A 17,666-nucleotide genomic window follows, 5' to 3' on the forward strand; every position below is an offset into this window, starting at 1 on the left:
ACTGAGCTGGAGGACTAATGGCGTGATTCAGTACAAGTCACCTGCACACGTTTAAATAAATGTGAACGGAATTGCACCCCTACATTACACAGAAAATGGAGAGATGGCAATAGAAAACTGCATCGGTGTATAAACCACCACTAATTAATGTGATTGTATGTATAAGCTTGAACAACTCTACACTGCCGAACATTTTATTTGTTTTTAAGAAGTGTAGTGTTTAAAGTTTTTGTTGACAGTTGACTTGAACCACGATTGCCCCTCCCTCAGCAACTTTCAATCACACTATGGTCGTTTATGCACGGGAGTTTCACCTGTGGTTCGTTGCTCGCTGGACCCACACTTTCCTGTTGGGAGACTATCCACCAGCAGTCTCCAAGCTCAAATCAGGAAGTATTTGAATCCCTGCCCCTTGAAATGCTGCTTCGTAATTGGCTGTAGTGAGGCAAAAGTTCCCTCCCCCCAAACCCAACTGCCACCCAAAAAAGCATTTTAAGAACGTAAAACAAAAAAAATGGAGCAATCTGAAAAGAAGGGGGGGGGGAATCCAAGTCTCAGTTTTTAAAAGCCTTTCTTCTGCTCAGAAAGAGCTCAAAGGAAGCAGAAAGTATTTGAATCCCTGCCTCTGAACATGCTGTTTTGTAACTGGCTGTGAGTGAAACTAAGCTTGCATGTCCCGCACTTTGCCTTATGCGTGGAAATTTCACCTGGGCTGAGCTCAGGGTAGAGGGAAGAGTGGGGTTAACAGAGGAATGGGAAGGTCCAGGACTTGTGAGGGCTGGCAGAGAGGTCATCTCTAATGGATGGAAAACTCATGCATAACTCCAAACAACAACCAAGTCAGACAAGGGGGATGAACATGAGTGAAAGTACCCATGCATTAACGACCTATTTAGTAGTCTACTTTTGTTGAAAGAACAGCTCTTAATTGCTAGGAATAAATCTGGGGAAAACATACACAAAGACAGCAATCAGATTTTTTACTGATCTATTTCCAGTTTATGGCTTCACACCTAAGTTGCAAGGGACACTCCACCTGTCAGGAAACTGAGCAATGACATCAGGAATCTTCCGCACAAGCTCCAGGTCTTGTAAATGCTCACTAATTAATATGTTCATTAAGAACCACTAAGCACATCCCGGCATAAAGCTACGGAGTTAAAATGGTTGTAGTGTCCCTAGGCTCACACTAACCAATCATCTAATCCTTTGTAAAAGCTTAAATTAATTCTGAAAACTACTTCACCTGCTGACTTCTCATTCGCATACAAATCTGATCATACTATCACTCGGAATGCTAGATGATGCAACTGTATTACAAAAGGAAAACAGATTATGTGCAGAAAAGCATCTAAATATGGCAATATTCATTGCTAGTTTGAAATGCAGAAGCCGCACCTTCAAATCTTTAAGGGATTCTTTGGGAATATGATCACTAACTGACCTGCCTCATGCCACATTGTTTTATTGTCTCTCGTACATTCTCTACATATATTTTAAAAATATAATTGATTTTTGTAGCATAAAGTCACCATTTGGACACTTACTGAAACTTGGATTTCATCCACAGCCACTCTTTCCTATGGCTTGCGTCCTTTCTCTCACTCTGCCTCCTCACATACACACACATACCTTACTGACGCATTAAACAGCATTCAAAGATAAGAATCACATGTGGGTCAAAGGAAAGGGGAAAAGAGAAAAGGAAGAGTAGAATTAGGAAGTGAAATATGATAGAAAAATAAGAAAGTCTGCTGTTATTTATGGTCTTCCTCCTATTCTCTTTCTTACATATCTTGATCCTTTGTTTTTTGTTCCTTTTCTTCTCCCTTAATCCCGAGGGACTTTACCTTGATTTTTCAACTTGATATTTCTTTGGATTTTTGCCTTCCCACAATTTTCTTCTTGTAATCTCACTGCTTGGGTCCACACTCCAACCCATTTTTCTGGACATACTCTGGATTTTGTTTGCATTTGTTCCTTTACTGAAATCTCTATTTCTTCCTTTGCCTTTGTGACCACTCTCCGATTGCTTGGGCTACATTCAGACATTGCAAGCAAGCCACAGTTTGCTTATGACAGTCACAAACCTGGTTAATGGCTGTACCCTACTCCCTTAGCACATGGAGCACAACGGAAGATTTCATGGTTTTAGACATTTCCTAGGTCAAGAAGGCTCTCACACTTCCATCACTTCCCTAAATGTGTAAAAAGCAATTTTTCAGGAAAGCAGTTTTGTAAAGGAAGTTGGATTTTAGTAAAATGGAATTGTTCAGAAAGAGGCATTTATGATGAGAACAGGGTTAGATTTTATTGCAATTTTTATCATATGTATTACTTTGTTCTAACTGAATGTTCTTATTTTTGTAATGGAGATTTTGCATTGCTAACAGTATGTCTTGCACTATTTTTACTGCATTGTTTTCTGTTTTTGTAATCCACATTGAGAAAGGTAGGCTACAAATACATAAATATTTGTGATTTGTTATGATGTCCAAACATTGGCTCCTGGACAAAATGGATTTGTTTTTCCACTTACAAACCAGGATTCTAAACCATAGCTTATCTCTGCTAAACAAAACTTTTTTAAAAGTATGCTGTGTTGATTTTTTAAAATCCAATACAAAAGATAAATTCAGCTGAAATGTTTGATTGGGGAAAAATATTAAATGGGACGGCAGCAAGGGAGTATTACTCCTGTCAGCACAGGGAAGGCAAAGAAACAAGGGAAACTTTGGAAACTATCACCAGCTGAATCCACAGACCTCTCAAAGGGACTGTCAACACACAATCAAAGAAAGTTTCAGAAGCCCCAGACCAACATGCCCATTATCCGTCTGAACAGAATGAATACACAGGGAGCGGATAGGGAGAAGCTTTTCTCCCTCTCTCATAATACTAGAACGCGAAGTCATCTGCTGAAGCTGGAGGGTTAGAGATTCAAAACTGATAAAAGGAAGTATTTTTTCACACAACACATAGTTAAATTGTGGAACTCCCTGCCCCAGGATGTGGTGATGGCTGCCAACCTGGAAGGCTTTAAGAGGGGAATGGACATGTTCATGGAGGATAGGCATGGCTACTAGTAAAAATGGATACTAGTCATGATGCATACCTATTCTCTTTAATATCTGAGGAGCATGCCTATTATATTAGGTGCTGTGGAATACAGGCAGGATAATGCTGCTGCAGTTGTCTTGTTTGTGGGCTTCCTAGAGGCACCTGGTTGGCCACTGTGTGAACAGACTGCTGGACTTGAGAGACCTTGGTCTGATCCAGCATGGCTTTTCTTATGTTCTTATGAATAGAGTATTCCTCGGAAACTACCCATCAAAACAGGAGTGGGGAAACATTTAGCCTAGCCAAAAGAAAAGTCCTCCAATATTAGGGACAGTTAGTCAATGAAAATAAGGTGGAAGGGGAAGAGGGGGCACAATACTAAAAAACAGCATAGGCCATACTCTACAAGTGTATCACTTCTTCTATGACATAAGCTTTCAAGGACTAGGGTATTTGATGTTCCCAAAACAAAAGTTTATGCCTCTGGGGCCGCTCCAGAGGACCTAACTCATTACACCTAATTCTGTCCTCTTTATACAGAGCCCAGACTTAAATTCCTCGGAGCTATTCTAAAGGGCCTAAATCTTTCTCCAGATCCAGAGAAGCTGCTCTTTCTCCTATCAGACACCAATCCTGATGTTTCCTACAAAGTGTCACTCTTTGCTTTGTGTGTGTGTAAAGTGCTGTCAAGTCGCAACCGACTTATGGCAACCCCTTTTGGGGTTTTCATGGCAAGAGACTAACAGAGGTGGTTTGTCAGCGCCTTCCTCTGCACAGCAACCCTGGTATTCCTGGGTGGTCTCCCATCCAAATACTAACCAGGGCTTAGTATTCCGAGATCTGACGAGATCGGGCTATACTATGCTGCCTTCCCCCCTCACTCTTTGCTTTAGCAGCTAAGAAAATCTGAGCTAAAGCTGTTTTTAAACAGGGAACATATTTAAATACTAGGTTCTTGTGGGTCAGACTGTTTTAAAGTTATTTTAATGTTATTTTATGATATTTTATGTTATTTTAATGTTTTGTATGCCGGATTGTGATGGCCTTCAGCCACAGACAATAAACTTTACCACTCAATAAATCTATTAGTCTTTTAAGATGCTACCTCCTGTTTTGTTTTATCTTAACGCACGTGTGTGTAAGATTTAATACAAAAATAATGTTCTTATACTCTGCAGACACTAGCGTCCCTTCTTTTCCTACACTTCTAGCACTGCTGATATAAGAACGAATACCGATTTCTTCCACCTTCCACCCACACACTACAAGGCAAGAGAACCGGCTAACGGAATGCTTTAGTCATGCGTGCCATTGCAGAGATTATTTTCACGTCCTACTGCAATTCAACTGTATACAGCTATTAATAGGCAAGCAGAGATTGCTAATCTAAGCAGCGTTCACTGATATTTATTAACTGATTCAAGACATGTTGTCACATAATTAACTAGATTTTGGCACTGTTCAAACAAAGGAAGAAGCAGATGTTATTCAGTTAAATAGTTCATTCATTTTAACGCAAACGTGTTTGAAGTGCGAAGCTGCGCAAGATCTTAAATTATCTAGCTATAGGTTATCAGCATGCATAATCTCATTCATTTCTCTTTAATGTTGCTTACTGTAGGTTTCTTCATTTAAGATTAAAGAATGATATGCCAGTCTCCAATGCTAACTAAAATGTACAAAGATTAATAAACAGTTACAGGTGATATTTGATTCTTCTGACGATAATGTATTTTGAAACGAGCCAGCAGTAGAGGATACTGTTGTGCCAATTTGAGAAGCAATGATGATGTAGGGAATATTTAATGAAAGCATGAGAAATCAAAACATTTATGTTATTAATATTTCTATGTATTCGGTCTGCAGACAATATAGGCAACTATTGATTACACGGGCAGCCCATTCCTAAAAAGGGGGTAGATCCATGGCGGCCAGGAGCAGCAGGGCCGCACCGCCTCCTCAGAGGCTTCCCGGCCACTGCAGAGGAAAAAAAGGAGGTTTTTTAAAAAAAAATTAAAGGACAAATAGGGGGAAATTCCCCATTGAAAACAGCAGGGCAGCATACATGACTTTTCCTTTCTGCCACTTCATGCTCACATCGCCATGAGATAGGTTACGTTGAGACATTGTGACTGGCCCAAGGTCACCCAATAAGATGCTGCTGATGTTCCTTATGTACCAGCCAGGACTACTGGAGAGGTGCTTGACCTAGGCATGAAGTCCCAGAGGCTTACCTCTCTTCCCAGAGGAGAACCTCAGGAAGTTGAGGGCATCAACCCCAGCAGAGGTGAGCCAGCCCTGACGTCAACCAGGAAAACACATTCCCCTCAACTAAGACATAGATGGTGGTGAGACAAGGCTGTGGAGAACTGAGTCATCATCCTCTGAGACATGTGCGGCTAATGACAACCTGTCTGCTCGCCAGAGAGGCCAAAACTGGGAAATCAGGGGAGAAGCCCCTTGCATCAGGAGTCACCATAAAAGGCTAAAAATCCTGACTGCCTCCAGAAAGGACCTTCTTCCCATCAATGGAGACTACCCTATCCTGGAGCATTGGAGAAAGTTATCTACAGGAAAATCCTAAACGGAGATACACCTTCCTAAATCCATTGAAGGCAATGGTCTTAGAAAGGTGTAACTCTGTTTAGGATTACACTATGCTGTCAGGCTTTCAAGCAACAGTAGAGTATTTGAAATCCAAAAAGAAAGAAAAATTTGATTGTGAATCAGATGCAGTTACTTATGAGAACAGAGCTATTCATTAATTAGTACTATTTTCCGTTTGCTTCCGAAAGAATAACTGTGACAGCTTTATCTATATTACCAATCTGAAAAGAAGAGGGGGGGAATCTTACTTTTTCATCATCATCGGTGAAAGGTGCGCCTCCTGGAATTTTATTTATCGCTTGGGCAACACCGATAATCTCACCCTCGTTGTTTCTTATCGGCATACACAGCAACGACTTGGTCTTATATCCGGTCAGTTTGTCAATCTCATCATTAAAGCGGCAGTCCTGGCAGAGAACAAAAATATTAACGTTAGAAACTTCCAGGCCGCGTATAACACGCCCACAACATGACTTCTGTATTCAGCACAGTGTGCAACCTTTCCATTAGGCATTTCGAAGGTGAAATCCACCAATTTGGTGCTGCTTCATTGTACATGCCAATCACAGAATCCTATTCACCCAAGATGTAGACCAGATACATGATTTTTAATGCAAGCTAGTGATTACCTACCATTTTGATGCTAGGTAGTGATTACTTACCATTATTCATGAACATCTTTTTGCAAACCACACTTCGTTATATCGAAATATAGTCATATTTTGAACGTCTGTTTTAATGTACATATATTGGTGTGGATTCAATGTAGATTTCCACAGACATAAGGAGAGGGGACAATTTTCACTGACCTCCCCCCCACTGGGTGGGGAAACCAACCCAGTTCACCAGATTAGAGTCCGCCACTCATGTGAAGGAGTGGAGACTCAAACCCAATTCTCCCGATTAGAGTACGCCATTCTTAACCATTACACCATGCTGGCTCTCTTAGTAGTTCAGAAAGGCATTTTATAAAGGGAAAGGGCATTTGGATTATACTACTGTGTGTGTGTAAGTGCCATCAAGTCGCTTCCTACTCATGGCGACCCTATGAATCAATCACCTCCAAACTGTCCTATCGTTAACAGCCTTGTTCAGGTCTTACAAACGGAAAGCCGTGGCTTCCTTTATAGAGTCAATCCATCTCATGTTGGGTCTTCCTCTTTTCCTGATGTCTTCAACTTTTCCATGTATTATCAGACTCCTCATTGCTTTCTACTGATGTAAAAAAAGGTAAAGGTAGTCTGCTGTGCAAGCACCGGGTCATTACTGACCCATGGAGTAACATCACATCTCAACATTTGCTAGACAGACAATGTTTACGGGGTGGTTTGCCATTGCCTTCCCCAGTAGTCTACACTGTACCCCCAGGAGCTGGGTACTCATTTTACCGACCTCGGAAAGATGGAAGACTGAGTCAACCTTGAGCCGGTTACCTGAAACCGACTTCTGTCAGGATCGAACTCAGGTTGTGAGCAGAGCTTTTGACTGCAGTACTTCAACTTACCACTCTGCACCACGGGGTTCTCCTACAGATGTAGTACCTTTTTTTTTTCATTATATCCACACTCTGTATCATGTTTAATACAGATTTGGATAACACTAGTCCTATATATGCTCATTGTTTTGATCTCCTCATATTGCTTGTATCAACCTATACTGTACTGATTTAGATGTCTCTTTGTTTGGGCTGTTATTGACTTACACTGTGTAATCTGCTTTGAGTCTCAGTGTGACCATAAATACAGCCTCTGTTCAGCTTACAATTATGCTGTAAATTTATAGTCCCATTTCAAAAAGTTTAAGAACATGGCCTTAATACAAGTTTGAGTTCACATTTCTGGTACTGATTTGGATAAGACAAGTGTGATGTAATTTGGGATATTTTGACTGAGATTTCTCCGCCCCCCTCTGCACGCACACTCCCCCACTCTCTCTTTCACACACATTCACTCGACTTTGTAATTACATTACGAATTCTTATACATTGGGTCTTATCTGAGCCTCAGGAGGATACTTAACGTTATTTGTTTCTACAAAGACTGCAGCATTGCGATCACAAAGCAAGCGTTCCCTTGAGTTACTTGCGTGGTTTTTTTTTTTTAAGACCTAAGATGAATGATTTTTAATAATGCTACCCGGGGCTTTGCTCTGCATGATGCTGAGAGGTTCCTATAATGTGCTGAGTACTCTCGTGCAAACCTCTCCCAGCACCCAGGGCTCCACGGCACATGAAACGAGTGCTCAGTGCCTTGCGAAACTATGCTTACTAAGTAGCTTCTCTCCTGCCTTCATAACACAAGTAATGAAGTGGATTACAACTCAATTAACAGAGCAGGTTTCACGTGGCCATGAGGGAAATACCACAAGCATGAACCCAAAGACTCAGTTTACCTAGTTATCCAAATAACTATCCTTCCACTGTGCCTGGATTTATAACTAGAAGTCAATAATGTAATGTGTGTGTGTGTGTGTGTGTGTGTGTGTGTGTGTGTGTGTGTGTGTGTGTGTGTAAAGTGCCTTCAAGTCGCAGCTGACTTATGGCGACCCCTTTTGGGGTTTTCATGGCAAGAGACTAACAGAGGTGGTTTGCCAGTGCCTTCCTCTGCACAGCAACCCTGGTATTCCTTGGAGGTCTCCCATCCAAATACTAACCAGGGCTGACCATGCTTAGCTTCTGAGATCTGACGAGATCAGGCTAGCCTGGGCCATCCAGGTCAGGGCCAATAATGTAATACTATTACTATAAAATGGATTATGTCATACTGAACAGTAGATAAGAACAAATATGCAAGAAGGAGTCAACTGCAAAGACGGCAGATCAGGAAAGAAAAGTAGTCCACAAAAATGTATGCTGCGATAGAAAAAAAATTAAAGTGACTCTGCCTTTGTACCTTCCGGTAGTTATCAAAGAAGGATGAGAACTTTTTTCTCAACTTGAGTTGACACATCTCTAATTCCCATGAATAGTGATAGTTCATATCTTTTAATTCCCATGAATAGCGATAGTGCAGAGCCCTGGGATGGAAAAAATACACCATGACATGCCTGGACTTTAGGTTTGCATACCAATCCATTTGTGTTATCTTGTTTTCTGGCATATTTCTCTTCCCTGCAGCTAAGAGGAAACTATCAAATAAAGTAGTTTGACCCTAGAGGCACAAATGGTTCTATTTCTAATGTTCAAGCTGCAGTAAGCTTTCCATCTTCCAAGCACAAAAAGAAGGGATTCGATACAACCAACTCTTGCACACTTTTTTGAACTGTGTATTAAAAAATCACATATTGTGCCTAAATATTTCATTAGAAATATTATTGTGGTGTGATGCACAAGAGGCTACTTAGACCCCACAGATCTGTTCTGCTATGTCGACGCTTTCTTCTGGCACAAGAAGCCTCTCATTTCAGTGGAAGGTTCCTTACATTTGGCCTAACAGCTCTGTAGTCAATGGGTTTTGTCCATATTTAAGGCATACATCACCAAGGAACATTCAGCCTCAGCTTGACCTTATAGGAACATCATATAAACTCTGTAACAGGCTTTTAACGGTGGCATGCAATATAAAAATTGACTTTGGATAATTAAGTAATTTGACGATGGTGTGAAAAAAAACCCGACAGAAATTATATTTGGGGTGCATTCACAATGCCAAATGCCTCCCAATAAAACAGCTGGCTTTGGTGGCTAAAATCACGGTGTTTCACCATTCCTCAAGCCTGTTTCAAACACACAAAGCCTTGACGCACACTTTCGCATGAGGTGAATTTTTTTTTTGTTTAGACTTCCCCCCCCCTCTACACACACACACAAACGCGCACGCACACACACCTTTTTGCATATTTAATAATGAACACCAATTCTCCAGCGGCGTCTTTAAGACTAACACAATTTATTCCAGCATAAGCTTTCATGAGTCAGTGCTCACTTTATCAAATGCCTGTGACTCGTGAAAACTTACACTGGAACAAATTGGGTGCCGCTGGATTTCTGTTTTACTTTTCTGCTACAGACTAACGTGGCTTCCCGTCTGGAATTACCGTACCACCAGTTCCGTAGAAAGTTATCAGCAACGACGTTCTGTGAAATGAGAAAGGAGCTGTCACTCTCCAGGGCACTTAATACTTCCCCGGTTCACTGCGTTCTGAAAAAACCCATGGGTTTTTTTTTCACTCGACTATCCCCAGTATGTCTCACTGTCTGGAGTTTAAAGAAAATAAAACTACCTCACGACACCCTAATCACATGATATGCAATTTTCAAAAAGCTTCCTCAAACACAATAATTGATAGTTCTCTGATTGTTTTACGCCATAGTACTCTTTCTTTACAGAAAACCCCTGTAAATGGCAAGTGGTTGCACACTGGGGACAAATAGAGTGATCTGAGCGGGGAACTCAGATCCAAATACCTACAGCTGCCATGTGGTGACCTTCAGCCACTCTTGTCACAATTGAACTTACCTCACAAGATTGTTGTTATGAGAATAAAATGGAGGAGGGGAGGCTAATGTCCTAAGCTACTTTGGGCTGCCACTGGAGAGAAAAGTGGAGCATCGATTAAATTAAACAAATAAGGCAACATCCTAAAAGTAACTGTTTCTGAAAGGAAATATGCTCCTAAAAGGAAAATGTTGAACAGACATTAATTCACATATTATGCCCACCCAAAAAGTGCAACTATGAAGGAATTTCTGAGAAGACAAGAGTCACTGGAAAAGACCATCATGCTAGGCAAAGTGGAAGGCAGCAGGAAAAGAGGAAGACCCAACAAGAGAGGGATGGACTCTATAAAGGAAGCCACGGCCCTCAATTTGCAAGACCTGAGCAAGGCTGTTAAAGATCAGACTTTTTTTGGAGGACATTGATTTGTAGGGTCGCCGTGTGTCGGAAGCAGCCTGACGGCACTTAACACACACATGAAGAAATTTCACACCAGAACATTGATAATAATGCATTGGCATAGTAATTCATAGGATACCAGAGTAACATTTAAACAGGAACATCTTCCTTGATCAACTATTAAAAATCTGGCGCCTCTACCCATTAGAAGTGGTCACCAAAATATGCCTATTGTAAGTCTTTCATGGAGCAAAAATCCAGAACAAGAGGCTGTTTCTTCTCCCACTCCCAGTGTCTGCACATGAATGGGACTGCCCACATTCACCATACTGACAGGTTCATATTAACTTGAGCAAAAATCAGATTACTGATACAAACATTGAAGCCTTTGTCACTGGACAAAGAAAAATTCCATAGTACCCAATACTAGCACTGAGGTATTCTACACCAGACTATTCCATAGTGACCTGCTAGTGGTGCGTAAAGCTCTGGGGGCCTGCACCCTGGGAATTTAGAAGTAAGCTACGGAGACAAAGATAAATACCGATAAACCCCAAATAAATTAAGAACCACACAATCCCAAGCCAAAAAAAAAAATCTCTTTTAGCCCCTCCTAGCTCTTGCAGCAGTTCCGTATTTTAATTCCCTGTTACTACCTTTCTCATGACACATTCACATTGCCAACTACTTACATAAGAACATAAGAAAGGCCCTGCTGGATCAGACCAAGGCCCATCAAGTCCAGCAGTCTGTTCACACAGTGGCCCAACCAGGTGCCTCTAGGAAGCCACTAACAAGACGACTGCAGCAGCACCATCGTGTTCCACCGCACCCAATATAATAGGCCTGCTCCTCTGATACTAGAGAGAACAGGTATGCAGCCATGACTAGTATCCATTCTAACTAACAGCCATGAATACCCCTCTCCTCCATGAACATGTCCACTCCCCTCTTAAAGCCTTCCACTTTGGCAGCCATCACCACATCCTGGGGCATGGAGTTCCACAATTTAATTATGCTTCCTCTTCTCCAAAGCATAATTCCTCTTCTCCAAAGCATAATGTAAAAATCAAGAAATGTGATCTCTGAGTTGAACTGCTATGACTGTACATTTACATTTTACAGCTTTCAGTCCAGCGTCCTGAACTAAAGCCAGAATGAATGCTGGAATAGTTTCACTTAGCTTTTTCTTCGAGTGCAGTTTTGAGGGCTCATCAATGATAGATTCAGTTCAGGGTTCTTTTTGGCATCCACGGTTTCTCCTAAGCTTTATATATTAAATTTATACCTCATCATATCGTGTTGGCTCTGGGTTACTTGTAACATTTTCATCCAAATTACATTTGGCATAAAATACTATATATGAGCCTTCTCTACTTTCAACCCAGTTCTTTGCTGAATACAGTTTATTTACCATCGTTTACCTTTTCTATTTATATCAATACCAGTGACATATGCTGGGAAACAACCCAAGGCATACATTAAGGGAAATGTGAAATTTTGGGCTTATCATATGGAATGGGAAACAGCGGCATCACCCATGGAGACAAATAAAAACAGCAGTTCCCATCTCAATCAATGTAAGAGGTATACAGGCTAGCTGGCCATTCAGCAGGTTGGTCTACTCAAGACTCTAGAAATTCCCAAAGCATTATGCTGGAAAAAGAGACCCTCTCTCACACCTTGGCCATTTATGCTCAGTAATTAGCAGCGTGTTCCAGGCTGAAGTGCCCCCCATATTTTTTTGATTTCTTCACGCTGAACCGTCATTCCAGACGTCACTGCGAAGCCGGCGCATATCTGCTTCGTATTTCTTAAGAGCCCCTTTAACGCAACCTTTTGTATTTGTTCTGCCCAAGCATCAAAGCATTCACTGAAGGAAGCATGCAGAATCCTAGCCGCAGCTTAGATATGCAAACAGCTATTGCTAATGGCTATGCAAACGAAGGACCGAAGGAGCAGGTGAGTGGGGGGGGGATGGTATTTGTTTGACTTTCTCCTCTTGCATCGGGACCATGAATGGTCATTTTAAAGGTCGGATTTAAAAAATCAGCATTGAGCGAGGAGCAGAATCGACCCTGAATAAATGGCCCTTGTTTCTCTGCTTTCCCTTATCAGAAACACAAGAGGATGTTTCAGTTCCCAGCCACAGACACTAAAGGCAGAATACAACAAGAAAGAGTAAGTCCATAGCCAGCCCCCAACATGACAGAAGGGTGTTACTAGACCTAGGAGGGATCAATGAAGATTAAAACAAAATCCCACTCTTGAAAAAAGTGACAAGGTGACAAATTATTACAAATCAATATAATTTGTGGAAAGCATGATATTACTGCATATTAATGGTAACTTAAGCAGTCTGGTGTTGTGGTTTTCCCAGCCATCAGGAAGGAGGAGAAGCCAAAGATATAAAATTATAAAAGACAGAAAACAGTCCCTATAGTTTGCTATTTCCTAAGATTATAGTAGTAATGTGGGATTTTTTAAAAATTAAAATTATATTTTAAGTAGTCTGTTGGAGCTATTAGGGTGTGCATCAGATTCCAAGTAGACTTACTACTTAACTGCAGCTCAGTGAGCCCTCATGGATAAAGTCCAATGTTCACTAAGAAGTTCTACACACTTCAATGGGTTTTGTTCCCAAGTAAGTGTGTACAAGGATTGGAGACTTGCGTTTTATATGCAGATGGTCTCATTGTCAAAGGCCATCTAATTGAAAGGGTTATAATCAGTGAAATCGATCCAATTGTTGCATGTTTATAGCAAGAACGCTAACCAAGCAAAACAACACCAGGCTATGAAAATTTAACAATCTATATTAGCAAAAATGTTCATAATGACAATATAAGGGTCAAGTGTACCTATAATGAAAGACAAAGAATGAACACAAATGCACCGACCCAACCCCACAGGAGAGGTAAAGTTTTATCAAGTCCAACAGGTACAACATGAACTTCATGGTAAAGTATCTTCCGCAGGGAGTAATCACCAAATGGTCAGGTAAGTGTTCTCTTCAGCAGACAACCGGCAACAATTGAGGTAGTTCAAGGGGGACAGACACTCCGGATAGAAGATTAAGTTCCGTTTGCGCCAGTGGCTTCATCAGTTGCTTGATCCCCTTAAAGCCTAAACACAATACTCCTGCAGTTGTTTTCCCAATAAAGAGATGCCCAATGAGTACTGTTAAAATATCTGCATCTGACCAACAGACCAATGCAATAACGATGAGGAGGAAATTGTAGCATTCTTTACGTAGACGGAATTGTATACATGGACATACCAACAGCCACAGGTGGTGAAGTCACATGGGCTTAAGATATGGTTGCCAACCTCCAGGTGGGGCCTGGAGATCTCCCAGAATGACAACTGATCTCCAGACGACATATATTGGTCCCCCTTGAGAAAAAGGCTGCTTTGGACGGTGGAAGTTATGGCATTATACCCCGCTGAGGTCTCTCCCAAAATCCTGCCTTCCCCAAGCTCCCCCCAACCCTGCAAATCTCCAGGAATTTCCTAACCTGGAATGGGCAACCCTAGCTTGAGAGCTGAAAGAAGGCAGTTCTTGATTTTGTTCTAGGTTCTCCTTAGGAGTTAAATCAAAGTGTGGACTGGCATATAAATGGGACAGACCCATTCACTAAATGTAAATGTCTCATGGTTTGTGAGAGAGAAAGCAGGCTCTGCCAATAATGAGAAATTAACACAGAAATAAGGAATGCAGTATTTGTGGAATGCATGTGTACATGGGGAATACACCCAAGTGTGTATGTATAAACTACATAAAAGTACAACATAATACGTGATCAAGAATGAACACATGGAGTATGTATTATTAAATGAACTATCCTTTTTCTGTTTTTCTCAATTCTTTATAAATTTAAGCAGAACAATAAACTGTCTGTCATCTATGTAGAGTTTTTAATTGAAGTTGTTTCCAAACCAGTTAACGCTTTATGCATAAATAGCACTTGGGTACCACTGGAAAAGATCCAGTACTGTCAGCCATTATCTGCTTATTAAGAGCCTCTGGATACAACTCTTCTTATCTTCCTCACACAAGGCACTTGACTCATAGGACCTGCTTTTAACAGCTCTTTCATACTGGAAGCAGCAAAGCACTTAGCCTGCTAATAAGTACTCATTACCTTGTACAATAAAATACACTTCCCGTCTGCCCATGACTTTCTCATATGCAGATGGCCTCATTGTCAAAAACCATCTAATTGAAAGGGTTATAATCAGTGAAATCTATCCAATTGTTGTATGTTTACAGCAAGAAGCCAGCAGGTAAGGATGCCAACCTGTGTGCCCGATCCTATTGAAAGGATCTACTTTTCACATGAATATGCACTAATTATTCCGATAAGACACAGTCAGCTTCATCCCTTGATGAGGCAGACATTTATTTCCTAGTCAACATATGCAAAGGAGTGATTGGGAAGAATCATGATATGCGAGAGTGGACTGTACCACTTCAGGCTGCAAATGGAAGGTGCCATTTTGAATGCTCCCCGACATTAAAAACCACCTGCAAAAACGGCAACAACAACAAAACCTGAGCACGAGAAAAGCTTTAGCAAAGCCAATTCTGCTATGGCAGTTCTCAGCTTACGAGGAGATCATTTTATAAGGGAGTGTTCAAATATGTGATCGTCCAAATATGTGAAGGGGTACAACTAGGGTTGTCAGGTCCCTCTTCGCCACTGGTGGGAGGTTTTTGGGGTGAAGCCTGAGGAGGGTGGGGTTTGGGGAGGGACTTCAATGCCATAGAGTCCAATTGCCAAAGCGGCCATTTTCTCCAGGTGAGCAGATCTCTGTCGGCTGGAGATCAGTTGCAATAGCAGGAGAACTCCAACTAGTACCTGGAGGTTGGCAGCCTTAGGTACAACCCACTCTATCGCTTCAGAGGTTTTCTGCCAGCACACTGTAGCACTGCCAGCGTGGTGTAGTGGTTAAGAGGGGTGGTTTGAAGCGGTGGACTCTGTTCTGGAGAAGCGGGTTTGATTCCCCACTCCTACACATGAAGCCAGCTGGGTAACCTTGGACCAGTCACAACTCTCTTAGAGCTCTCTCAGCCCCACCTACCTCCCAGGGTGTCCATTGTGGGGAGGGGAAGGGAAAGTGATTTTAAGCCTGTTTGATTCTTCCTTAAGTGGGAGAGAAAGTCAGCATATAAAAGCCAGCTCTTCTTCTCCTTCTTCTATAGTAAATCAAAGCAGATTTTATAGAGAAAAGGCTATCGAGCTGCTATTATACACGTCTGCACATAACTCAACGTTTGGCCTCAAGGAATCTTAGTTCGCGGTATATCACAATCCACATTTAATTGATTCAGAGGCAAGGTTTGCAAGGAAAATGCCCTGATCCAGCTAGAGCCCTTAGAGTACATATATATGGATGAGGTGGATGAGGAATCGTACATGCAAATGGGTGCTGCAAATGCTGGACCCGCTGCTTTGAAGGGGGAGTTGAATTCTCTCCTTCCAAACAGTTGATCAGCAGGTTTCCATCTTCTTTTTCAGGACTCGTCATGCATGCTGTTGGACTGAGACCAGAGTACGTGGCTTGCAGGCAGCCTTAAACTCTGCTGTCTGTCTCTTTACAAATGAGAATGCCTCGGTAATCTGGAAGGAAGGTTCTATTGTAGCATGAAAAAATTACCTCCCTGCAATTCTAGCCATCATTCAAGACTGAACTGTACCGGGGTTAGAACACTCTCACTAAGAACTGAATGTTTTCTACGCTGCTTTCCTTCAGTGGAATTTCAAGTCATTCGTACGCCACCAGGACACAATCCAATTCACAGTGAATCAATAGTAAAACTCCAATGATTTCAGCAACAGTCTGATCAGGCTCTAAGGAAAGAAAGCAGATGGTTGGGGGGGGGGCGGGAAACAGTGACAAATGTGTCCAATGCTGTCAATTTTTCTGTGGAACACTAATACTTTTCTCTACAAGCATGCTGACATTCTAACGATGTACCTTTTCTTCTCCCTTAATTAAGATACTTATACTGGCACACCTGAAGCAATGCCTTACAAAGGCCAAAAGTCCATTATTCCATAGACAAATCCACAAAAGAGGACAGGCATTACCTTCTATTAATACCAATCAAAATGACACAGCACATTGTGCAGGCTTCTGAGTTTTCCAGAACGCTGCATCAGGCTAGATGTTGAAAAGGAAAGGGTCCATGGTCTTGTGGCCGTTGTCTCCCTCTGCACCTTGTGTAGGATGCAGGATGCTCTGGAGTGGTTAGCTGGTATCAAGCAACACCCATGGAACGGATGCCATCCAACTGACACTATAATAACTGGTAAGTTTATCAAGCCCTGACCTGGATGGCCCAGGCTAGCCTGATCTCGTCAGATCTCAGAAGCTAAGCAGGGTCAGCCCTGGTTAGTATTTGGATGGGAGACCACCAAGGAATACCAGGGTTGCTGTGCAGAGGAAGGCACTGGCAAACCACCTCTCTTAGTCTCTTGCCATGAAAACCCCAAAAGGGGTCGCCATAAGTCGGCTGCGACTTGACGGCACTTTACACACACACACACAAGTTTATCAAAGGTTGACACATTCCAAATGAAACTGATAGGTTTCTCAAAAGGCTGATCCAAGAAAAACAAAGCAGTTCTAGTACGAACAATGGCTAGTTTTCTGTTTCACCATGCCCATGCTTTCAGTCATTAAAAAACCTGGTCTCAATATGATCCCTTTTCCACCACACCCAAGTGCCATCCAGACCGAGGGCACCTTTCACATTCACAGTTGAGCCGTCACCTGCATTCACCATTAGCAGTACTGTCAAAACAAATCACCACAACTGCTATCAATTTTTAAATGGTGTATTGTGAACATTAACAATGCTTCTGAAAGGAAGCATCTGTTGCTTGTGTTTACTCAATACTTTCCAAGTATCTTTCCAAGCTCCTTTCGTTCTTTATATACAATTAAAGTAAATATGTTTGTTTACATAATATTCTACTAATGTAATATGCAGTAGTCTGTGCTTACTCAAAATCTGCGGGTTCACAAGAAATCATGCCAAAGTTTACCTTGACGTTTTCAAATGAAACTCAGAATAGGGACTGAGCTGTGGTTCAATAGTATAAACGTGCTTCGAATGCAGAATGTCCTAGGATCCATCCCTGGCATCTCTAGCTA

General features: G+C 41.7%; 1 protein-coding gene across 1 annotated transcript in view; it reads right to left on the reverse strand.

Moving 5' to 3' along the window:
• The window catches only part of PDE11A (phosphodiesterase 11A), a 181,594-nt gene that overhangs the window by 151,750 nt on the left and 12,178 nt on the right, over nt 1-17,666 (reverse strand). Inside the window, exon 2 of the mRNA XM_056861194.1 lies at nt 5,916-6,074. Coding sequence (XP_056717172.1) covers nt 5,916-6,074 — 159 coding nt within the window. The remainder of the gene's footprint in view (nt 1-5,915; nt 6,075-17,666) is intronic.

The sequence above is a fragment of the Euleptes europaea genome, chromosome 15 (genome assembly GCF_029931775.1).
Source record: "Euleptes europaea isolate rEulEur1 chromosome 15, rEulEur1.hap1, whole genome shotgun sequence".
Classification (NCBI taxonomy): domain Eukaryota; kingdom Metazoa; phylum Chordata; class Lepidosauria; order Squamata; family Sphaerodactylidae; genus Euleptes; species Euleptes europaea.